General features: G+C 35.1%; 3 protein-coding genes across 4 annotated transcripts in view; 2 read left to right on the top strand and 1 right to left on the bottom strand.

Annotated features, from left to right (window-relative positions):
- Positions 1 to 99: 99 nt before the first annotated feature.
- On the bottom strand, positions 100 to 7,946 carry LOC136778217 (uncharacterized). 2 transcript variants are annotated; one of them, XM_066734865.1, is made up of 16 exons: positions 7,709 to 7,946; positions 6,997 to 7,123; positions 6,787 to 6,919; positions 6,616 to 6,729; positions 6,421 to 6,542; positions 6,163 to 6,359; positions 5,926 to 6,074; positions 5,780 to 5,845; positions 5,555 to 5,712; positions 4,558 to 5,490; positions 4,201 to 4,431; positions 4,044 to 4,096; positions 2,782 to 2,885; positions 1,463 to 1,507; positions 1,173 to 1,376; positions 100 to 993 (listed from the first exon to the last, which is right to left on the bottom strand). In XM_066734865.1, exons 2-16 carry the CDS (start codon positions 7,036 to 7,038, stop codon positions 725 to 727), a joined length of 2,820 nt encoding a protein of 939 aa, XP_066590962.1. In that variant the 5' UTR covers positions 7,039 to 7,123; positions 7,709 to 7,946; the 3' UTR covers positions 100 to 724. The 2 variants fall into 2 exon arrangements, with proteins under 2 accessions (XP_066590962.1, XP_066590963.1); XM_066734866.1 differs by lacking the exon at positions 7,709 to 7,946 and adding an exon at positions 7,402 to 7,496.
- Positions 7,947 to 8,340: 394 nt separating this feature from the next.
- Positions 8,341 to 10,382, top strand: IFT52 (intraflagellar transport 52). Its single transcript, XM_066735268.1, has 6 exons — positions 8,341 to 8,579; positions 8,647 to 8,864; positions 8,928 to 9,036; positions 9,120 to 9,402; positions 9,479 to 9,727; positions 9,811 to 10,382. Exons 1-6 carry the CDS (start codon positions 8,446 to 8,448, stop codon positions 10,084 to 10,086), a joined length of 1,269 nt encoding a protein of 422 aa, XP_066591365.1. The 5' UTR covers positions 8,341 to 8,445; the 3' UTR covers positions 10,087 to 10,382.
- Positions 10,383 to 11,398: 1,016 nt separating this feature from the next.
- The window catches only part of LOC136778250 (fibrillin-1-like), a 75,698-nt gene continuing 69,534 nt past the window's right edge, over positions 11,399 to 17,562 (top strand). Inside the window, exon 1 of the mRNA XM_066734921.1 lies at positions 11,399 to 11,451. Within this exon, the coding sequence (XP_066591018.1) occupies positions 11,409 to 11,451 (43 nt within the window). The 5' untranslated portion in view covers positions 11,399 to 11,408. The remainder of the gene's footprint in view (positions 11,452 to 17,562) is intronic.

Consider the following 17,562-nt stretch of genomic DNA (forward strand, 5'->3'; position numbering starts at 1 on the left):
AATATATGCTAGATATAAGTTTAAAAAGAATCTTGTACTGATAACAATTCTCCGAAATTCAATCACGAGTTTAGATTCTAGGTTCAATGAAGTAAACAAGACAATATATTTTTGTAAAAGCCATGTATTACACGGATGATCAATGATAAACTAACTGAAAAAATATAATAAAAAACATATGCAACGTCAGTTAAACAAGTGCTTGAGCGCATATGAAAAGTACATTTGAAAGAAATTATTCATCGATCAACTCTTTTTCATAAGTTAATTTTAAGACAGGTCGTAAAAGTACTACTAATAATTTAACTCTCACTGAAATTCTTACATAATACTAATCACTATAACTTAATTATATACAATCTTCATATTATCTAACATTTTTTTACGTATAATGAAACTTCTACGTAAAACTCTAAAAGTTGTAACACTTTATTTCCAAATATTTGCATTATATTTCGTTACTTCGTTACTGAGTTAAAGTACTCGTGATTAATATTGCTTAACATGTATACAACTTTAAATCCGTTTGGTTGAAATAATATATTCGGATCTTCAAAAGTCGTATACAATACTTTTCGCAAGGAACGAGAAACTTTGGATGACTCGATACGATATCACTGATTAACACATTGGCACCAAATAGAGGTCTCGCAGCCCTTTGCTCGATGCTTGCATCAGTCATCCTGTAAGGTACTAGTGTAAAAATTATATTTCAATTAAATCTTTAATTCATCCAAGGTGGACACGATGTCGGAGGTTGATATGCTTGAGAAATTGGAACCTGATAATGTTGCATTGGTTGTGGTGGATGTTGTGGTCGTTGCTGATGATGAAGCGGCGGTGGTGGGGGAGGGTTGCAAATTGATTGCATTAACGGGTGCGAGTTGTAAGGTGCTGGTTTTGCTGAATAATACGGCATCTGATTGTATTCGGCATTCAGTGGATGTTCCATTATAGGATTTTGTATCGGCGATCGGTTATCCTCAATTCGACCTGCGAAAAAAATTAATACAAAATAACTAATGGATTACAACGTTATCGAGTTAAAAAATTCTGTGTTCCGACATGGTTATAATTCTTCTAAAAAATGATTAATTATTGCTATTGTCAAAATACTGTTGAACTAACATTAGTTTCGACATGTAAAGTGTATAAATGTTACAAGTCATTACCGCGTGGTCTAATTTGAGGCGGTGGCATATTGGTGGGAGGCAAATTGGGACAGAGTACAGGATGCTCATCCCTGAGCATCGGCGGCGGCCGACCCCAAGGAGCTCTTATGCGATGAGATTGCCAAGGTGCCTGCGGTGGTGGTAGAGGTGGTCCGCTACCTGGCCGTGCTGCCCCGTATTCACCATTCAAATGCATCTCGTCTCCTATACGCATACGAAAAATATCAATGCAAAACATGAACGTTCAATCAATCGAATTTATCGTGCTGGAATATTTTGTAATATCATACCTGAGTTTGGACTAATATTTTTTTGTTCCATGTTACGCTTCTCACCTAAATATAAAAAAAAACGGTATTAATTAAAGGTTTGCTGTTTCGCCACTTACCTAAACTAAAGTAAATTTTCGGTATAGCTGTGCTTTACTTCTCCTCATTCTAAAAAAAAATATAAAAAAATGACACCCACTAAGAAAGCATATTTCAGTAATATTATGTATTTAAAGCTTTTTATTGGTAGACAATATTCCTAGATTAGATTTCCTTCTCTTATCCGGAAGATTGATTTGTGGTATTTCTCTGAAACTGGTAATAAATCTGAAAAAAGAAAATCTTGTATTTCATTCACAGCTTTCCTCCATTATTATCTCTAATCGTAGTCATCCCGCTGTTAATTCCAATTTGAATCTATAAAAAAATATGATTAAGAAGCATCCTTAATCAATGTGATATTTGTTGTAATATCACTGGTCCACTGTTATTAAAATGGCATTATTCTTAGCTTTAAATATGATGCTTGGGAAAACATCATTTAATTACTGGAAGTCTGATAATCCTAACATAAATATGATCAGGAGCAGGTACATTCTTAATATTACATTTATTGAAATGTTAGTATCATTTGCTGTATAACTTGGCCTGGAAGCTGCAAGCCACCAAAGTTTGTCCTTTGGTTGGTTTTTAAAAGATTATTGAACAAATAGTAAGTAATAAATATTAAAAGAGGATATTTATACACTTATTAAAAGTGTACATATACTGTTTAACAAATACACATGTGATAAAGTATAATGCAAATAACATAAATATGCTTGAAATAACTACTATATCAGCTATATAATATTGGTTAAATTCAAATAAATTAATTCAAATATAAAACGATGTAAGCAGCAATGTTATACGCCCTTTTGATAACTTTGACGATCATCTCCTCTAGAATGTGCTGATTAATGATAAATAATAGTAATACTAAGAAAAATTAAATAAAAAGAGATAAATAAGGCTTTTAAATATTTAGTAAAATAAATATATACATTAAATTAAATATTACAATCTAAGAGTATTAGGAAAAACAAGCTAGATACCCACAAACATATTTTTAAACATTGAAATCAACAGTAATTAAATACTGGAATGATTTTAAAAACATATGACTTTTTTAAATAAATTAAAAAGATGGATTTTTATAACTTACAAGTAGAAGGATATAGTTCACTCATTGCAATAAATCTTAATGTATAAAATCATTCCTGCATAAGACATGCTGTATACTCTTGATTTCTGAAAGATATCTAGCAGTTTTTCACCTGAAAATACTCTTAGTTACAGACCTGGATGCGAAGGTGGCATCAGCAGCTTGTTTCGGTCTCCATGAGGTGGACCCATACCTGCTGGTGACGAACCGTGCAAGCCTTGCTGTTGCCGATCATCTTCTCTGCTTAAACAATTCAGTTAAAATCATTAATCACAGAATAATTGTCATAACATAACATTTCGAATATTAACGCAAATATCACCTGACGGAGACCCTTTGGAAAATTCTGAAATGTTAAAAGCTCGTTCTGGGACTTACCAGAATTCAGTTAATAGACTTCAGTGTTTCTTAAAAGTTTTTACAATAATAACATTGCTTTATGATTTAATATAAAAAAACGTAAGATAATAATTGTATCAAAGAATTATTTAATTATTTGATATGGAATTTAACAAAATAATATACATAAGTAATATAATAAATATTTATATTTTATTATAATTTGATTTTCAATGTCTGGGTTGCTGCTGTGAATACTTATAAGTAGATGAAATGATATTATTGTCTTTTCTGTTTAGAAAAATATGATTATAAGCATTGTAGTCCTATAAATATGAATATATGCTTGTAATGAATTTTGTTCAGTTTCTATAACAATTAATTTCATTACTTTTCGAATTGCAGCCATGAAATTAATACAGCTGTATCTATAAACAATAGTATATAATAGAGCTTATTATATCCATAATAAATATAAAAGTAAGCATTACTCATATCAGTTACTAATTAAATCTTATCAATTGATACGAGATTATGGACACAATTAGCCATTGTTTAACCAAAAGCAATAAGCCACTTTATTACGGTAATAAAAAAAAAACATCATAGCAGGAAAGTATGATTGTTTCTTTATAATTACACAATTCTGAGCTAATTGAAGCTGATTTTTGATCAGACAGCAAAATTTAAGGAATACAATCTACCTACGTATAAATTTTGATCAAGCGCTAAAATAAATGCACTCCTTTGATTACACTTTTACTGGAAAACAAATTTACTGTGTAAGTTATATCGAATTTTAGATATCACCTGTTAATTATACATTTATTTAAAACCCGTTCTAAATCTGCTGCAATTAAATTAAGTAAATATGCACAATTTTGCACTTATATTTTAATATTATTAATTATTCTTACAACTAAATTTTATATTGATACTTCATTTACACAGCATATTTAATCTCAGCTGCTTATATAAGTTATTTTATTATTGTTGATAGTTGATTAATTTATGTAGTTTTGAACAATTAAAATAAATTTGTAGATTCTTTTAACTCACCCTGTTCCGAGACGATGGGCAGACAAAGGGCCACTATGATACGGCACATGCTCCTGTAAGACAGACATATTTAAATGCAGCATTCTTATTTCAATCTATAATTTAAACTAAATTTTTAATTAATATTTTTAATGGAGTAGTTCTGAAATATAAATACCTGGTTGCCTTCTACGTCTGAAAATCGCCTTTTAATTCCGTGCGATTTCTGATGTTCGGGAGAATCGGACTTCTGATCCAAGTGTTGCTGAGGTGACATAGCATAGTGAAGCTGCGGTGGTAAATGTCCATTCTGAAGATGTATTTGCTGAGAATGATATGGAATTTGTGCCTGGGGTGGTGGAGGAGGCATGTTATGAAGAGGTCCACTCGTTGGCGGCGCAGAAGGGCCCTTGAAATTAAAATGAAGGTATAGCTATTGTATCATCCCCCTCGCTCTCCATTCCCTATTCGCTTACTATTTCTTCAACAATGTTTTTCTACATCTTAAAATTCATAGTATCATTTATCTTATTACCTGCATTTGACCTTGAGATTGATGCAGTTGCTGGGGATGTTGATAAAGCCATGGTGCATTTTGAAGCGGCGGAGCTTGCGTTGGGGGAGGCATACTTGTCAAAGCATTCATAGAATTTTGCATTTGAGCGATTGATGGTGGAGGTACTATTTGAGGTGGTGGAACTGGTTGAGGCATGGGCCCTTGCTCTATTGGGTTTTCCTGTTGATGCTGAATCTCATTTCCAGGTGGCGGAAGAGGAGGTGGTTGATGATTTGGAGATTGGACAAGGAAGGTTTGTGATGCAGATGGTGGTACTTGCAAATGAAACTGGGGAGGATGATTATCGAAATGCTGTGGCATTATGTGCTGGCTAACACTTTGAGAAGGCTCATGATTAAGAGGTAATTGAGATTGAACCACATGCTCTCCAGGTTGTAGAACAAATTGTGTTTGAGATTGTGATACAGAAGTTTGTACTTGTTGATATTGTATCTGGTATGTCTGTGGAACCGGTGGTGGTGGTTGATTTGGTGGAAAATTGGGAGGTGGAAAGTGAAGATGTAGTAAAGGTGGGGGGGGCTGTTGAGCTACATTTAAAGGAGCAGCAGGTGGAGGCTGCTGTAGGTTCACATTGACAGCATCAATAATTCCCTGTGATGGCGTTGGTGGCCTTTGAATATTAGGCTGAGTGTAAACATAAGAAACAGCTCCACTCACTGGTGCGCTGCTGCTTGACATAAAAGATTGTTGAGCTGGATTTTGTGGTGGTGGTTGACTCATAACATACATTTGTGCAACTGGTTGTGGAGAAGCTTGGGAGCCAGGGGGAACTCCTTGAATTTGTAATGGTTGCCCTGAATGTAATTGATATTGAACTTGATTGACTGTAGATGGCGGCCCTATCAGCTGAACCTGGCCAACTGGTTGTTGAGGTATGAAAGTTTGTATTTCCTATGAAAGAAAAATTATATTAAATACATTATAAGCGTAAAGCTACTTGCTACATTCAACGCACTTGGGTTTGTGAAGGAGGCACCAATGGACCTGAATGTGGTGGAATATGTACTCCAGGTGGAGGAACAGAGACTCCTGTCCCAGGTGCACCAGCTACTGTAGCAGTTAAAATGGTGGCTGGTAGTGTCACTACACTACTTTGAGGATGTTGTATTATATCTAAAACAATATAATAAAAAGGCATAATGAATAACGTTCGTGTCATTTATTTAAAGATGCTCTATACCTTGATGTTGAATGGTAACTACATTAGGCTGTCCTAAAGTACCGATATTCATTGTTTGAAATTGTGCTGTAATACGGTAATGTACCATAATTAGAAAATTGATAATCAACAAAATTAAAAATTTAATACAAATGAATAAATATTACTTGACTGTACGTGCGGTTGTTCTATGATTTGCTGAGATTGTACTGGAGGCGGTTGTTGCTGTATGAAAGTCTGTAGCTCAGACTGCATAGTTTGTATTAAATTAATAGCTAATTGTTTTGCATTTTGTAATGCTTCAGACTTAGGATGCCTATAAAATGAAATCCATTATTACTAACAGATATTGCATTTTTTAAAAGAAATAAATGTACATATTCTATATATCATAAAAAACATACTCTATATACAAATGGAGTGGTTCTGGAGATTCTGTTCCTAACACTGGATCAATAAATCTAGAGCCTCTTCCTTTTAATGTAACATCAGCACCTGTCTCTCCTCTAATGTAAAGTAAATTAGCACCACCCGGTCCGATAATACGACTTCGTAGATCAAATCCTTGAGGAGCATTCTCTATTCCAATACAAATTTTTTCCTGGAAAGTAAAAATTGGTATAAATTGAAAATTTCAAATTTTTTCTAATTAAACAACGCACCACAGACGTAACTCCTGAATGTAAACTCATAAGGGGGGGTGGAGCATTAGTAAACCTGCTTGGCCTATTTAAAGAACACTGATATTCTGTTTTTATAATTTCATTAATTTTTTGAATCGCCACTGTAACAAAAACGTTTATTTATGCACTTTTCATTAAATATTCATTTAAATATAGCTTTGACAATTTTCTTACAATCCACATTGTGTTTTGAATGGCCTTGAATATAAAGATATAATGGACGTTCATTTGGACAGCGCTGTTTTTCTTGTTTGGTCATAAAACGACCACGGGTTGAAACAGTTGCACCTATAATTATTAACATAAACTAAATTGTAGTCTTTTTTATCTAATTAAAGAAAGTACCTGAGAAAGAATTAATTTCATCCTGAATGTAACCCTTTGTTAAGAGAGTCCTAGCACTTGGAGGAGTCTCATTTATCTCAAATTCAGATACATATGTTTCTCCATTTTTTAAAGCAACATTTGATGTAGGTATCTAATAAAATGAAAACATTTATTTATAAAATCTTATTTAAGTTAAACCCAAACTATTAATAAAATAAATAAACATACCTTATTACTAGAATCACTATTTCTCAGTTTACCTTTAGCCATAGAGACGGATATTATTTATTAATTTGAGTTATGCTGCTTCCCCTTTTTTTATATTGACTAATGCATCCATTTGCTGCACCATCATCTGTAGTAAAAAAGTTATTTGAATTATTTATTGATGTAATATACAAAGAATAAGATACGTACTATTAACATTTTAAAAATAAAGCAAAATCGAAAGAAAAATTTAGGAAACCTTTAGAATTTCAAGAATAAGCATCAATGCAAGAAGTACAGTAATATGAAACAGAAATGAGAAAACACAATGCAATAATATAAGCTTTTAAAATATTTCCCAACATTAAAAGAGTTGGATCATTTAACATGCGCTGAAAGATCTTTAAATATTGCTTTCATAATTACCAATTTCGTTTTTTGTAAAACTATTGATATAAAACTTTTTTAGATTTCAATGTTCTTGTACCTTATCATGTAATATGTCAAAGATCAAATGCATAAAATGTGTTTTAAGTGTCTGGAAGAATCTATTTCATATTACTTAAAAAAAATATATAATCAGTAAAAATTATTTCTAGACAAATTTCTATATTTCGTATTTCGAAGTTTGTACACAGCTTTGTCTATTTAAAACTATAAAACTGCATACATTTATATTTTTAGGATGAAGTATATACGGGAATAAACGTCACTAAGTGTATACTGTCTTTACCATATTAATTTTTTTAGAGTTGCTGTTTAATCTTGCTTCAACTTTCCCTTGCAAAATTGTTTTCACTAGTCGACACGAAGCTAATTTATAGTTAAAATAAATTAATTCACAAGGAAAAAACAATTAAACTGGAGAGCATTATTCCATTAATTACTCCATTATTGTATTGTTCAATTTAGTCAGCGGGCTCTGTTTAACCTTACTTTTTACATAGTCTCTCACTCTAGTACATACTCACTGAACTCACTCTCTTTAGTACCTGTCTGTTCTATGCTCCAGATAACGCAAAAAACGATTGAAGGGGATTGTTCCAAAAGGCATCAATAGCTTCAGTACTGTGGGAAATTTTTGATACGCTTAGGAACGCCATAATAAATTTAGCACAACTGAAGGGGAGCAGGGAGCTCAGGAGCTGGCGCCAACATGCGAGAGAAATTGATACTAATTTGCCATGTCATTTTATTTGGTTCATGGAGCAGTGATTTCTACTAGAATTCCCCTTGCTGATGAAAATGAAAAACCATTGGTTCTAAATTGACCTGTAAGACTCAAGAGTTCAAGGGACTGTTGCCATTAGCAACCTAAATGAAAACAAATCTTATATATTTTGACATATGTCATATTATTAAAGCATCATATTTTTAATTTTACGTGTTGAAATTATAGATATCACAAAGAAAAATATTTAATAAACGAAGATCCTTCTCTCATAGTTTAAAGATTCCAATGATAAAACAATGAGTTCAATTTTTGGAGCTGGTGATAGCAATACAAATATTATAATTTTTGACAGTTCAAAAGGTGAAAGAAAATTGAACGAGGAATTTAAAGTTTTGCAAAGGAAACTAAAGTCTAAATGGAAAATTATCGAGTAAGTAATTTATTAAGTAAATTTATATGTTCTGACTTAGAAAAACACATGCCACGTAATTTTTCAGAAACAATGACTCGGTATCGTCAGAAACATTGACAAACTGTAAGGTACTGGTACTTCCAGGGCCTAGAAGTAAATTTACCGAGCTAGAAATGAATTCTATTCGATCATATATCAATTCTGGCGGAAAAGCACTGGTAATGTTGGGCGAGGGTGGAGAAATGAAATCTAACACAAATATAAATTTTTTATTAGAGGAATTTGGAATAATGGTGAACAATGGTATGAAATAGCATTAAAGCTGCGACAATCACAAATTAATAATTATTTATAACCAAATTTTAGATAGCGTAGTTCGCATGAGCTACAGTCCAATGATGCATCCAAAGGAAGTGCTGGTAACTCAAGGCCTGTCAAACAAATCCATATTTGTTAAAGGTCATAATGAATATGTGTAAGCTTTAATTTAAAAGAGAAATGATTTATTCGGTAGCTTCGTCCCACAGATTTGATACTAATAAACAGATTTTGTGACAGGGGAATAAAGTTTCTTTATCCATATGGCGCAACTTTAAATGTGGTCCAGCCATCAATCGTCGCCTTGTCCAGTGGGTCCATTGCAATTCCTACAAACCGACCCATATGCGCGTATTATTCCAGCGACACTAATAGCGGAAAATTAATCGTATTAGGCTCGGCAAGAATATTAACAGACACGTATATCGAGAAGGAAAAAAATGACTCGTTGCTGGAAATGTTATTTGAGTTTTTTGACACGAATAGTTCGCCTACCAAAGATGCGCACACCGACGACGTCGATGTAAGAGTTTTTCAAAGTTATTTATACCTTAATTACAATCCTGATAAATCCTTTGACAATTTCTCTTTCCTCAAAGTTCTGGGAATACAATTTTGTACCGGATATCACTCAGCAAGCCGATAATCCTAAAGTTTGCACTCAAAACTTGGACAATATTGATATACCAAGGGAGTATAGTAAACTATTTAAACAACAATTTTATTCTATCAATTTGAATATGATTCCGGAATGTATAAAAGCGTACGAGGTTTTAGGGGTCAAACATGAGCCACTGAGCTTGATACCACCGCATTTCGAAGCACCTTTGCCCCCGACTCAAGCTTCGGTAATTTCAAGTAACCATATATTAATCGAAACAGTTTTAATTAAGTGAAAAATTACAAATATAAGAAAAAAGTGGTTTTTCAGGTTTTCCCTCCAAGCTTTCAAGAATTATCACCGCCCGCTTTGGAACTATATGATCTTGACGACGAGTTTAGCTCGGAATTTTTAAAGTTATCCCAGTTAACTAACAAGTACATGGGTACGAAGGACTTATCCGATGAGCGAGAACTGGAAGAGTACATAAAAGAATTTGGGAGTACGATGCGTATCAACAATAGCGACGTTTCTCTTCCGAAAGACATACTAAATCACGTTTTTGTGACTATTTGTGATTTTAAAGCTAAACACGACGAGGCTTGATTTAAAATATTGATCAAGAATACTCACCGACGTATATTTGTACATGTATTTCACTCAAGCAATTTACGAGACTCTTAATAGAAAGGTTTTTGCAAAGAAGCTCAGTGGGTTTTAAATGGACTCAAAGGGTATTCTTGTGGTTTTACTACTTAGTCTCGGAGCATAAGTTTACTAGTTTACTCAGTTTGGCCGCTCGATGGCAGCGTGTATACCAAAAGGAGCTCAGTCCGATATACCTCTAATACTTCTAGTATATATATAATCTTAACATGTAACATAATGTAATTACCAACTATAAAAATATATTCTTATTACAATAAATGCATACTATAAAAAGAAAACATGCAAATTTCATACTATGATAAAAAAATTCTTGAAAATATAACTTAATCTACTTGGCACATTTTTTATAACAAAAACCTCGATTATCTTCGATAGGATTTAAAAACTGGTCTCTCTTCGTTCAGAAAGGAAGAACGCGTCGTAATTGACATTTGTGCCAAAGGGCGAAGATGATCGGCAAAGGATGAGTTAAACACGTATAAGAAACGTAACGAGCGGAGAGCGTAAAGTTAAGAAGACGAGAAAGCATATCGCGTGCGTGGTTAATGGTGAAAGAGGAAGAGTACGAGGAGAGCCGGAGAGGAGAATGAGGAGGCTGAAGAAGAAGAAGAAGAAGAAGGAAACGTTATCCAAAGGCGACCACTGAGCGCTACGCCGGGCTGCCCTGGTAGGGCTGGAAGAAGTCAGCCTCCGAGATACGAACTTGGACTCTCAGTCTCGAACTGGTCACGTAGCACGCTGTGTGCACAGTGCAGTGTGTCACGGACTGCTAAACAGCCGCGCGTTAAACGATTCTTCGCCGGCCTAGCCACGTGCGCACGATCGCTCTTCTCCATTCCACCCATTCTCTTACTACATCCACCATCCACCTTTGTATATTCCCACTGTTCTACCAAAATCCTCTCAATTTTCTAAAAAAACTCCTCTGGATGAAGAAATATGAATAAACATTTCAGTCGACCGATTTCTTTGCGATTCTAATACTATCTTCTTCCTCTAGTACGAATATAAGAGCATTATTGTACGGTTTTGGTCATTATAATTAAGAACGATTAATTTTGCAGAGTGTTACAAAGAGTTTTCGCGAGTGACAAATAATAGACTCGTTATATTTTATTGTTTATATATATATATATATATGCATATTGGTACCGGTTCTGAATGTGAAATGTCGTACCGCAGGACTGCAGGATAGATCCCGATCGATAGACGGATGAACGTGGCCAGGAAGATCGGAGAAAAGGAAATTTCGTGACAAAATGAGTATTCTACAAGTGCTGTTGCCACTTTTTCTTCTGACAGGTAAATTTTTCCTACGATTTTCCTAATTTATTACTTTGTACGACGCGAGTGTGCCAATAACGTGCTTTCCAAGGAATTACTCCAATGATGTTAAGGAAAGGCACGGAGTTCAGCGAGTGTAAATTTATCTTAATAAATTACATTAGGAAACTTGGTGTAAAACCATGCGCGCAATTTATTCAATGTTCATTTGCATTTTGTCTGCCGAGTCGATTTTCGTTAATTGATACATTATTCTAAAATTGCTTAATGGCCCGATAAGATTTCCTTCTCGCTGGATTTAAATGCCAGTACCGTGCCGGCTCTGTCTAACTTCCATAAAGGTTTATCCTTCGGGGACGCTGTTACCTTAACTCAATTGTGCATTAAACTATTGTACTTATTGTAAAGTTATTCTTTCAATCGTGCAAACATTCTTGCGAAATATTGCCGAGTAATATAGGGACTGGAGTTTTTTCTGTGCTAATAAAGCAAATAAATAACGTGTTAATTGGAAAATAACATTAGTATTTGCATTATTGGTATTTATAAAGGAGACACTACTTTTTTATTTAACCATAAAACGTAATGAAGTGTCAAAATCTGCATATTTAATACCACGACGCACATAATATTGATTATTTTATTTACCGTGATTACTTTTCTTTCCTATATGGATAAATTTCAATAGAATATAGAATAACTTACACTGTATGGGAATTCTCAAGGTACAACTTAATTACATAAAGTACCGATAAGTTCCGTGAAGCCACAGGAATTCCCTTTACAATATCTCGTGCCAATAATAGTTTGGCTAGTACTACATTACTAGTGTAATATTTACATTTTTATTACGTCAGCCTTTCTCCGAAAACTCTAGCTAACCCAACTTTCATAATTTCTGACGGTAAACCTCGGAACGAGCGTTTTCCTGTTGAAAATATGAAATTTAATCATAGTCGAAACCGTGTAGAAATTTTTAAAACATAATTAGCAACCCTTTGATCGGAAATTGAGCATGAATTCTATTTGAAAAAGTTAGTCGGGCAAAGTTCTACCATTTTTTCTGTCTCCTCACTGAAAGAAACTTTATTTTTGACGGGAAAGTTGAAGAAACTTATTGGAACGGAATGAAGCGTCACTCGTGCATACGAACATTATTACACGAGCTGTAATGTTCTCTCCAGGGAGATGCGCCTTACATTACAAGTGATAAACGAGTCGTGCAGATCATGAATCACCGATCGAATTATCGAATTTAAAGGTTATTCCTTAAAAATGAAATATTTCAAGGGGGGATAATGTCACACACACAACTATATATATATATATATATATATACCTTCTAAATACAATTTATCATGGTTACATCTTGGAAAGATTATCATTAGTTTTCTCGGCTTCGCAGGAATGATAAAGTTGTTTGAGTGTTCGAAACAATAGTGTCATGCTTGCTGACAGTTTCCGTCAAGTGGAAGTATACACAGACCTCTGGTGAGAGAACTCCAAGTCTTTCGCGAGCTGTAGGGATCCTCCTGTCCTTTCCAAGTCTTTTATTTCGCCTTTATTCTTTCGTCGAGTTCAAAGCTGCGTACACAGAATACTTTTTTGCAAAAGAAAACTTGTGGCGAAACATCAACGTTCGACGATTAATCATTCCACCGTGGGATATAAGCGCCACTGGCTCTCCCTTATTTCTTTAAAGCATCCCTTATAACAAACGTTCCGCTAATTTTGCCTTAGGCTTCGCTAATGAACCAGTTTTTGCTACTTATTCCCCCAATTTTTTTTTCTTGCTTCTTGAGTTCAGCTGGAGCACCACAAGTGCTGGGATTAGCCAACAATGTATACCGTATAGGCTTATCTAATCCTAAATCTTAATTTTTAAGCCATACCCACGCTTTTGGGCTATAAAGGAAATGATCTACTTTTACACCAGCTTTTAATCCTAGAGATAAACTTGTATAGAGAACGTATACCAGTCTCCCCGTTGCTAGGATAAGCGAGATTATTTCAGTTTTTCATAGCAAACGAGAAACTTGAGCAATTTTTGTTTGTAAACGTATCTTATTGGGTATATGGCTCCTCTGCCGTTGTAAAGTCTTCCTTACGAGGTCAATGGTGGATGATTCATAGAAAATAAGTGAAAAAAAGTATACCTTTTTGTCAGTGTAATAGAATTTTTAATAGCTTCTCGGTGCAAAGATGAGCAACTTTTTGCTCCAAGAACAAAAGTAATTATAATTAATCGAACAATTGATGGTTTTTGGGTTCGATGTAAAATGCGTGTGGTGGTCCTAAATCGAGGGTGATTATACGCGTATGTGTATTGCGATGACGCGTTTGTAATAAAGTTGAAGACGATCCCCGGAGGAGCGGCATACGATCAGTTGTAAAATCCAAGAACAGGACGTGACGATAACTCTTGGAGAGTTGAGAAGATCCCGCAATGTGCGACCCTCATCCGCTAATAGCAACAAGTTACTTCTGACCCGTCAACGGCACGAATCTCCTCTGGATATATTTAGTCGAGCGCGACACACGCCACGACTCGCACTTTAAGCTATCGCGAGCAGCCGCGAAAGCTATAGGCCGCCCATGGTAATCTCATTGCCCGCGATCCCTCCACTGCGAATGCATAATGCCATCTGCCAAAAAGTTTTATTCATTTTCAACTACTACCAGCTTATCAGCTTCCCTTAATCTACTCTCATCACTCTTACATTGTGGTCTTTGATACAGCAACACAGCACTTAAAAATTCCAACTGTTCTACAAACAGAATGTACACTAAAAATTGTTGTAAAATTACATAATACACATTTCTCGTTGTAAATGTGTACTGCTGCGAACGAACAGTTTAATAGTTATTGGTACAAAATTATCGTAAAATTGAATTGTTAATTAACAAAGAGTGTGGTTGGTTACAAATTTGCCAACGATTGTCGTTGTAAATTTAAAAAGAATATTTACAGTGCAGGAGAAATAACAATTTAATTCGATGTAATTTTACTGAAATAAATGTTTCGATTAAACATTATAACCTGGTGAATTTTATTAAAGAGTTTACACAATTTTGGTACAGTGACTTGTAGAGTGTGCTTGTTAAGACTTAGGTGAAATTTGTTGAAAGCGTCGAATGCCTGTATCATGCCTCTGTTTACTCTGGAATTGAATTGGAATCGATTGCCATTCATTATCGCAACTCCCCTTGACGACTTTTCAAACGTAGTTCCTTGAACGACACAGCTGCAGGCGAGAACCTCGTAAAACTCCTATCCTGCAGATTGCACGTTTTCGCCAGTCTCACCACGTATGCTCAAGGCCATAGCCGAAGCATCCAGACTCCGCCGCAGACTATTCCAAAGTCGCTGACCCATAAGTTTCCTCTTTCATCTTCCATAGGCAAACGAGAACGAGCATTTTTCTATTGCAGCCGGTTCGGTTGTCAGCAGATTTCAAGAACCCTCTCAGCAGTAAACCGAATGCACCAAACTCTCTTATTCAAACCTTCCAATTAATTAATCGAATTCCAAATTAACTTTCAAGTGTCTCGCGCTAAATGGCAGTAAAATCGATTTGCCACTTGGCCAACTCTTTGACTCTTGCAAAAATGATGAAGCCTAGTTTTATCGCTCCCTAATTCCTAATTTCAACAGCTAGTACGGTGATGAGGCGTTTATTTAAACATCTGCGGTATAATTATATACTTCTCGGACACTCGGACTAAAGCATATAAATATCAACAGCGTTGTTTTTCCATACTGTCTTCGTTCCAATCGTTTTATACGAGTTCTCCATATATATATATATATAGCTTCGGACACAATGTCGAGGGAATCGGGAATCATCCCAAGTTTTTCATCGCGTACCCCGCCATAAATCTTCTTTTTTCCCCATGCGTGCGTATCCGCGTTCCTTTTTTCGTCAAACCGAAAACGACAGTCGACGCGACCCTCCTTTCTTACAGTCATTTTATTTACAGCTCGCGATCGGATGAGAAATGTTGGTGGGGTGTGTATATAAGCTGCAGGCACATTCGATGTTGGACAACTTAATTATAACCACGTAACAATCTTCTTAATAGCACAACGACTCTATTAATAAAGCCGCTCCTTCGCGTAACAAGCTATATAGGTTTAGTATACCATTCTTCTCGTGTATTTAAAAAATCATTCCATTGAATTCCTCGTCGCGTTAAATATTATTCGATGGAAACAATGACTCTTATATACCTAAGCTCGCTTCGTCGTTCGCAAGAGAATCAATTTGAAAATTCTACGTTCTCCCTCGCGCGTGCACCGCGGACATGGCACGGGTACGAAGATGCGCGTGTAATGTATACTGATCGAACTTTTGCATGCAGTGTATATAATACTATATATATGTACGATGAAGAACTTTCGACACCCGGAGCAAAAATCTAAAAATTCATTTATCACCGATCGAGGGCTATCAATTTTTTTCGCAGCACCTCTGTTTCAATGCAAATATATATATATATATATATATGAAGGGGCTCCAACAAGGTCCTGTGCAAAAAACAGACGTCTCTTATATATAGTTAACGAGATAACACTAGCTCGCGTCTGTGCATCCATATGTTCTGGGGCGTGTCAAGTGCCTCACCTTGCATAATGCAAAGGTGAAAACGATAAAACGTCGTAATAAATGCGATCCGAAAGTTGAATGGGAATGAGTAGAAATCGATAGTGTTAAAATCTTTAATATAGTTCGTATAACAATTTTGAAAATAGTTTGGAAAGTGAATTTCTCAAAGATCAATTGCAAGGAGACGCACGTGTCTATTGGGCAGCAGTAAGGCGAGCTGAGAGAGTGGGCGTGGGTTCAAGTCAGGCAAGAACTTTATTTTTTCATTAGCAATGTTACCATTCGAGTTTCCGTGTTTCCTTTCGAGAACACGACGTGCGTACGGAGTACTTTGCGTGGCACGCGTGTTAACAAAACACAAAGCAGGATCTCCGTTACCATCGACGCTTAAAAATATCCGATGTTTTCTTAAAAAAATAAATCTCATCCGTTACAGCCTCCTCCGTCCCATTTACAGTTCGGCTTGTTAACGCACATAAATCATTTTCCGTAATTAATGTCAAAATAAGTTATTCGCTCGCTTTCGATAAGTGGTGTCAGCACACGTGTTCCGCTAAATATCCTTGTTTAACGTTGAAAACGAGTAATCGTGTTTTGTCCAATTTATCTGACACAAATAATCATTTTACAATGAGCAACTTATCGCGAAATTGATCGATAAAAGTGTCAATTTAATTATAACCTACGAAACTGACCACGGTATAATTACTTTGACATGCTTTTAGTGGATCTGATAAAGCTATTCAATCGAGCGTTGAGTAATCTGTTCGATGAAAGTAACGAGTTATTATTTTTTTACGCTGCAATAGGGCTAAAGAGATTGCACGTGTCAAAAGTAAATTTTTATACAAATTGCTCCAGCTTTGCAGCTATAAATTTAAAAATTTCACCAGGGATTGACTTTCTCAAGTAATAGCCATGCGCAATTGATTTACTACAGGTTTATTGCAGCGTGCTCTTCGCGAGTGTAGCACGTACAGAGCTATTCCTCGTAAGGTACTCAATACGACAACCCACAATTTTCTTTATTATCCCATTTATTGCTTATTATCACAATTATATTGTATTGCCGAAGAATTTTAATTCGAACAGTTTTTAAGATAATCGATTTCGTCGCATAACCAGAGCACTCGAGTCGTTGCACTTTATACACATTTACGTATTGATTTAAGAGTTTGCGTAAGAAAATAATGGCTACTATAATATCATTAAAACCGTACATATAAAAGATAACGCGGTCGATAATGATCTATTACACGCTGTAAATGTAAAAATTATTATCGTTCCAAAAAGAGAGCAACGAGACACGGTATGATATATGTATAATTATACCGTGACCAGATAGCACCACTAATGCACGTTTAATTAATTCATTAATTTTATTTTCGCTTTCTTGCCAAGCCAACCGAAAATTGCCAAGGGCTGCAAATACGCGTTGCTAACTTGTTCAAGCCACAGCTACTAATTTGATAAATGGCTCTAATTCTCCCTTTCGGGGTGCCTTACACAGTTTATTCCATTT

This window comes from Prorops nasuta, unplaced genomic scaffold (genome assembly GCF_024137725.1).
Source record: "Prorops nasuta isolate Cenicafe-Biocafe unplaced genomic scaffold, Cenicafe_Pnas_1.2 PNAS00014, whole genome shotgun sequence".
Classification (NCBI taxonomy): domain Eukaryota; kingdom Metazoa; phylum Arthropoda; class Insecta; order Hymenoptera; family Bethylidae; genus Prorops; species Prorops nasuta.